The sequence below is a fragment of the Tachysurus fulvidraco genome, chromosome 14 (genome assembly GCF_022655615.1).
Source record: "Tachysurus fulvidraco isolate hzauxx_2018 chromosome 14, HZAU_PFXX_2.0, whole genome shotgun sequence".
Lineage (NCBI taxonomy): Eukaryota > Metazoa > Chordata > Actinopteri > Siluriformes > Bagridae > Tachysurus > Tachysurus fulvidraco.
In genome coordinates, this window is record NC_062531.1 from 26522081 (window position 1) to 26529580 (window position 7500).

At 40.7% G+C, this 7500-nt stretch overlaps 1 protein-coding gene across 2 annotated transcripts in view; it reads left to right on the forward strand.

Annotated features, from left to right (window-relative positions):
- The window catches only part of msi1b (musashi RNA binding protein 1b), a 19221-nt gene that overhangs the window by 2508 nt on the left and 9213 nt on the right, over positions 1 to 7500 (forward strand). For both annotated transcript variants that reach the window (XM_027140345.2, XM_027140344.2), the window contains exons 5-6: positions 6520 to 6561; positions 6710 to 6802. In XM_027140345.2, the coding sequence (XP_026996146.1) occupies positions 6520 to 6561; positions 6710 to 6802 (135 nt within the window). The remainder of the gene's footprint in view (positions 1 to 6519; positions 6562 to 6709; positions 6803 to 7500) is intronic.

Sequence of the window (7500 nt, forward strand, 5' to 3'; positions counted from 1 at the left end):
GTTTACTGTGACGTTGTTTACTGTGACGTTGTTTACTGTGAGATCTATAACATGGTGTTGTTTTGTTCAACACTTCAGAGCTCTGCTGCTCTCTCACCTGTTGACGTGTTACAGATTTGTGTTGTGTTGCGTTTGTTTCCACTCCGTGGCCTCAGGTTGTGTTTCCCAGACTGTTAACTTGAAGTGTTCACTCACGAGAGATGTGGTTTTTCCCCCACAAGCACCTGCAGGAAAATTGGAAGGTTTTGAGGGAAGTAAAAGGACACACACAATAAAGACTCTCTCTCTCTCTCTCTCTCTCTCTCTCTCTCTCTCTCTCTCTCTCTCTCTCTCTCTCTCTATGTTTCTCTCTCTCTCTCTCTCTCTTTCTGGGAGAGAGATAATAGTTGAGACCTTTGGATAATCTGATATTACGAATATTCTAGATAGGACGAACCATTGTGTGTGTTTGGGGGGGGCAGAGAGAGAGACACACACAGAGAGAGAGACAGAGAGAGAGAGAGAGAGAGAAAGCTCTTAGTGCTATTCGAAGTCAAAATCAATTAGGCCCAGATTTGGCCTGGCGTGGAGAGAGCGGGCGAGCGAGAGAGAGAGAGAGAGAGAAAGGCTGCATTCCCCTCCCTCTGTGAAGTTGTCAGGGAAGAGTTGTGATCGCTATGGTAACCCCAAACCCCGCACGGGATATTTGTCCACTTTCAGCGAGATTGATTTGACGATGTTTCCCGGAGCAGGATGTGATTCTCACTTCTGTCGCAAAAACGAGGTGTTTAGACAGTTAAAAGTTTTGAACGTGTGAATGTAAAGCATTCGAGAGAGAGAGTTTGTGTGTGTGTCTCTCTATGAGTGTAAGTGTGTGTAAGTGGGTGTGTGTGCAGAAGCTTTTGTCAGCCTGGGACAATGGTGCCCGTTGGTTGCCACGGTGACCATGGAGTCGCTCCCCCAGGGGGTCGAATAAAGGGAGGGAGAGAGGGAGGGAGTGGGGGATGAGAGGGAGAAAAACTTTCTCATCTCTTCCTGTAAACATCTGAGCGTGTGTGTGTGTGTGTGTGCGTGTGGGTGTGTGTGTGTGTGTATGTGTGTGTGTGTGTGTGTGTGTGTGTGTGTGTGTGTGTGTGTGTGTGTGAGGTTAAGCTGTTGTGTTTGCAGTGAGAATACAGGTAAACTCTTTTCTCATATACAGTTCCCTTCAGACAAATAGATCTTTTTGTGTGTTTGCATGTGTGTGTGTGTGTGTGTGTGTGTATGTGCGTGTGTGTGTGTGTATGTGTGTGTTTGCGTGTGCGTGTGTGTGTCTGAGCGTGTGTGTGTGTGTGCGTGTGTGTATGTGTGTGTGTGTGTGTGTGTGTGTGTGTGTGTGTGTGTGTGTGTGTGTGTGTGTGTGTGTGTGTGTGTCCTGCTGACCTATTTGAACCGCTCTCCAGGATCACATTCCTGAAAACACTCAGATAATCTTTCTGTGTAAGAAAACGAATGGAGAGACTAGTGAACGAGAGAAGACGTGGAGAGAGAAGTTGGAAAAGTGAGAGAACATGAAGGAGTGAGGGAACAAGGAAACATGGAGGAATTAAGGTCCACAGAAGAAAGGAGAGAGAGGAAAAGAGAAATAAATGGACACAAAAAGAGAACGACTTAAAATATATAGAAACTGTTGATCTGAGAAAAGCTGAAAGGAAGAAGATTAGAACAGAAACATGAAAATAGTCAGAGAGAGAAATCAGAGCTAATCAGATCTGTGTATACAGGATTGACACAAACAGACACGAGTGTCTTCATCCAACTGTGCGTGTGTGTGTGTGTGAACATGTGTGTGTGTGCGTGTGAAGGTGTGTGTGTGTGTGCGTGTGTGTGTGTGTGCGTGTGTGTGAACATGTGTGTGTGTGTGCGTGTGAAGGTGTGTGTGTGTGTGTGTGTGTGTGTGTGTGTGCGTGTGAAGGTGTGTGTGTGTGAACATGTGTGTGCGTGTGAAGGTGTGTGTGTGTGTGTGAGCATGTGTGTTTGTGCGTGTGAAGGTGTGTGTGTGTGTGTGTGTGTGTGTGTGTGTGTGTGTGTGTGTGTGTGTGTGTGTGTGAACGTGTGTGTGTGAACATGTGTGTGTGTGCGTGCGAAGATGTGAAGGTGTGTGTGTGTGTGTGTGTGAACATGTGTACGCCTATGTGTGTAAACATGTGTGTGTGTATGAGCATGTGTGTGTGTGTGTGGGGGGTCCACATAGAGTAAAACTTGTGGATTTTTGAGTGTTTTTAATGATTTTCATCATCCATTCATTAAAACACACACAAGATGTTTAACTAGCAGGGGTGTGGCCTGTGTGTGTGTGTGTGTGTGTGTGTGTGTGTGTGTGTGTGTGTGTGTGTGTGTGTGTGTGTGTGTTTTGCTCAAATCACAGAGGATTCTTATTCATGGTGTGAATGGAAACACAGCTCGCTTCACACCGCCACGGCCCCTACACACACTAAACATAAACACACACACACTAAACATACACACACACACACAGTGTGTATAATCTGTATTAGTTTATACTGAGGTAAAGTCAACTGTCATGTGACTGCAGTGATTTTGGCTGCATGCCACAGAACAATGATGTGGATTTTCCTAAAATATTACACTTTACTTTTTTATTCATCTCTTCATGTCTTTGCTTCTAATGGCTCTCGAGGTGCGGTGTAAAGTCTGGTGTAAAGTCTGGTGTAAAGTCTGGTGTAAAGTCTGGTGTAAAGTCTGGTGTAAAGTCTGGTGTAAAGTCTGGTGTAAAGTCTGGTGTAAAGGCACGAGATTACATCGTCTTTATGATTTTAGCACAAACATTTATCCATTTCTGATTTATTTATTTAGAATGTTTTTATGTGAATAGATTTAAAATAAAAATGTTTTTTACAATATTTTTTTAAACAAAAAACTCAGCACTCTGAAACGAGGCATTTTTAATTTAATTTATGAGATTTAATTATTTGTTAATTTATTTACATTTATTTATGTCATAAACTTTTCTTTTTATAAACAATGTATGACCCTTGACCTTTTGCGTGTTTACTCCACTTCAGTGTCACCTGCTGTATGTTGATCCGTGTGTGTGTATGTGTGTGTGTGTGTGTGTGTGTGTCTGACCGTACACAGGAGTGTTGGGACCTCAGGCGTGACTCGAGGTGATTATGTCCAGCCTAGATTAGAGACTTTAGTCCTAAAACCGTAGCATCTGATTTGCTGTGTGCGGATTTAGCCTAGCGCCTTCACTCTGTTCTGTAGAGCGAGCGCTAGTTTGGGACGGAGCCGTCAGGGCTGTAGTGCCGGGACGTGCTAGCTCTTTTAGCGTAGCTTCGCTCTGAAGACTGAGACTAATCTACTAGCGCTGTGCTGCCTTCACCGTCTTCTCGCCCTTTAACCTCAGTACAGCATGACGTAGAATAGACCTGGGTACTAGCGCTCAACTAGAGAAGTTTCTAGACTAATATTACACAAGTCCAGACAGGAAGGACATTTACATTTAGGTTCTTTATATATTTTCTCTTCTGTTATCTCAAGTGCTTGTTTTGTTTTTTTTGTTTTTTTTTTAAGCAAATACTAATAAAAAATTAGAGTTATCAAAAATTAACACGCTAAATTAGCAGGAAACTAGCATACGATCTATCGTAGATTAGCAGAATCTCACACACGCTATCTTTAAGGCTGATATATAGAATTAGTATTTGAGCTTTTGAGCAAATTATTTTACAAAGTAAATGACATTATCTTATTAAACAAGTGTGTAAAAACTAGCTATAACTAGCAAGCAAACGAACTTATAAGCACAATTATTTTTACACTGCTAATCATTGTGTGAGAGCATTTACAGAGTATACAGCATTACTTACTTAGCTAGCACAAAAATAGACTAGTTTTATATATATATATATATATATATATATATATATATATATATATGTTTGTTTGTTTGTTTGTTTGTTTGTTTTAAAAAATAGTTTAAAGCTAAATAAGGAGGTAAAGAAGTAGCTTTAGCTTCCTAGCTGCTGTTTTTCTCTTTCATGAGAAGGGTCATGTTTCAATCTTGAGACAACGGAACTGAAAATAAAAGAATAATCATGATGATAATAATAATAATAATGATGATATAATGTCCTACTTTTCTGGACTTCTGTATTCATGTATAGCGTCTTGGTCGTGATTGACTGGTTTGATTTTTCTGCACATGGTGTGTGTCTGCAATCTGACAGTCTGTTGAAATCAGCTGTAAACCCTGTGTGGTGGGCGGAGCTTAAGTTGCAATTGAACAACGGTATCAATCCTGTGACATCACCACATTCCACTACTTTAGTTTGCTTCATAACTTTAACAAGCTTTATAATTAAATAAATCAGCCGTATTAGCTACGGTTAGCTAGCTACTCAAAAACAGCATTGCTAACTTGTTAGCTAAGCAAACGTTCTCGCTTAAGCAATTAATACAATGTAAAGTACCTAGCCAGAGTGTGCTAGCATGCAAGTAAATGTTAGCTAAGCTATTACGATTCGATTCACGATTGAACTTAAGCTCCACCACTTTCTGAAGTATTTGAGCTAAAAATCTGTTGGAAGCCACATTAGGGGAAGAAAATTGAAGGCAGCATCATAAATGTAGCTTCAGGAATTTATACATTTCAAACATTTTCTTGTACAATACAACATCATGTGAAATAGCGTTTACAAGCTAGCTAGCTCGGTTCTGTAGACGTTTAGCTTCGCTCAGTGAAACACAAAATTATTTACAATACAATATTCTATTTTATAGAGTAGTGCTTGCTAACTAGCAGGCTTTTAAGCTAGTTATATTTAGCCACTCTGTGGGGTTTAGCTAGCCAGCTAGCTTTATTTGATAGCTAGTTAGAGATGTGTATTTAGGAAATATTTCTGAAACAAGTCCTGAATTTTTTTTCAGTCTCTATTAAGTAAAATCTCTGACTAATGTAAACACACCGGCTGGATGTTGTGACAGATTTGTAATCTATAATGTCACTGCTGACTAGCCTACAGTCCTGTAGAGCCTTAGCATTAAAGCTAGTGAGCCCTCGGGGAAGATTCTGAAATTCAGACACAAACAGGTTCTGTAATAATTTCTGAAGCATTTTAAATGGAAAATGCTGAAAAAAGAAAGAAAGAAAGAAAGAAAGAAAGAAAACATGGCTGACTTTCTGTTAGCATGTGTGTTAGGGTGTGTTAGTGTGTGTGTTTGTGTGTGTTTAGCGTGGTGTGTGGGTCACCGCTTCCTCCTCTTTCCTCTTTTCTTTCTCTTTTCTTCATGTTGCGTTATTATGCGAGGTGTGTGTGTGTGTCCGTGTGTGTGTCCGTGTGTGTGTCCGTGTGTGTGTGTGTGTGACCCTCTCCTCCACTCAGTGACAGATGGGACTGGCAGCCCCCAGAGTCCCACCGCTCTCTCGCTCTCTTTTCTTTCTCCTCGTCTTTTCTTCTCTCCTGGTAACCAGAGAACTTTTTCTACTCCCTCGTCCTCTTTGTCCTCGCCTGTTCACACAGAAACTCTCTCTCCTCTCTCTCTCCTCTCTCTCTCTCTCTCTCTCTCTCTCTCTCTCTCTCTGTCTCTCTCTCGCCTTTCCCTTCTCTCTCACTTTCTCTCTTTCATTTATAAACTCTCTCCCCATCACTTACCACCTCCCTCTCTCTCTCTCTCTCTCTCTCTCTCTCTCTCTCTCTTTCTATTTTTCCTGTCCATTTCAGTTTGTTGTCGTTTTGTTCTCATTCACTTGTTTTTTCTGTAACGCATTCACTTCATTATTTTGCATTTTTCTCTCTCTCTCTCTCTCTCTCTCTCTCTCTCTCTCTCTCTCTCTCTCTCTCTCTGTCTTTCCACCTGTCTCACTGTCATCTTTTATATCCGTGTCTTTCTTTCTTTCTTTCTTTCTTTCTTTAATCTGTTAATCTTTCATTATTTGTCTTTGATCTTTATCCTGCTTTTTTCACTCCTTACTGCTTTATCTCTCTTTCACAGTCTAATATTTCTTCTCATTCTTTTTCTTTATTTTCTCCCATTAACATAAGTCAGTAATCAGATCTTTTATTTTTGCTTTACTATATAAACACCAGGGCAAGTGTTTGTTCTGAAGGTGATGATGTCATCAAAAGCAACAACCAATCACACATCATGTCAGGCTATTAGTCCCAAATGATTAATTAGTGCCACAGTGTAACATAAAGCTATATGTAATTTAGCCAAACATGCTATCTAGCTAGCTTAGTGCACACTAGCACGTGTTAGCATATTAGCCAGTGTTTAATGTTTAGCATTTTACTAACTAGCATGTTAAAATAGTAAACAAAATAGCACACGGTTTAGCATAGCAATTCTGCCTGCTAAGTCTTAGACACACATTTTATTAGTGATGATTAGCTAAATGTTCTTTAACATGTTACTGTATTAATGTAAAAACGAAGTGAGGCAGAAACACACGTTGATTTCAAGAGCAATCAGGAATGTAGTCCATGTTCCTGTTTTGCTAAATGTTTGGTTTTTTTTCTCCGCTCTTTTCTTTAGATCGATCCGAAAGTGGCGTTCCCTCGTCGAGCTCAGCCGAAGGTGAGTTAAGTGTCTGAGCAGTAAAGGGAGTTTGATAAGTAGTGCACACTACAGTAAGTGTTCAGGTGCTCCCTTTGTTGTGTAATTATGTGATGTGGGAATTCCTGATAGCGTTCCCTCACACACACGTCCGTCATCTGTCTTTCAGCTGGTGACGAGAACGAAGAAGATCTTTGTGGGAGGATTATCAGTGAACACCACCATCGACGATGTAAAGCAGTACTTCGACCAGTTCGGGAAGGTGAGTGAAGGAGCGAGGGATGGGGAGGGAGAGAGAGAGAGAGGGGGGGGGTGCAGAGAGAAAGAGACAGAGAGTGAGACAGGCAGGAAGACAGAGAGTGAGACAGGAACAGAGAGAGAGAACAAGCAGACAAGAAAACTTCCAGTCTGGAGAGATAATGAGGGGGAGGGGCCACAGTAACCCAGCTCCGCCCCCGACAACAGAATAAAATCAAACACAGATGTTAGTGTTGCTATAGCGATGCGATACACATCAAAAACACAGAATAAACAAACAAGTAAATGGATTCATTACAGCAGTTTTATTGGTGTTTAAACAATTAAAAAATAATATTTAAAATAAATATAATAAGTAAAAATGTAGTAATATAATAATGAGCGTATTTTTATTTTTTAATTTAAGTTCTACAGTAAAAATGTTGCAAAAAGATACAGACAAAAGAAAGTGATTAGAGAAACACACATTTATCACCTAATCTGTGCGTGTGCGTGTGTGCGTGTGTGTGTGTGTGTGTGTGTGTGTGTGTGTGTGTGTGTGTGTGTGTGTGTGTGTGTGTGTGGAGTGAAGGGTCTGTAAGAGGGGAAAATAATGAGAAAGAAAGAGCGGGGGAAGAAAAGAGTCAGAACCAAATGCATTTTTCCAAATAATTTACACAGAAACTCATCTCATCTCTCTCTCTCTCTCTCTCTCTCTCTCTC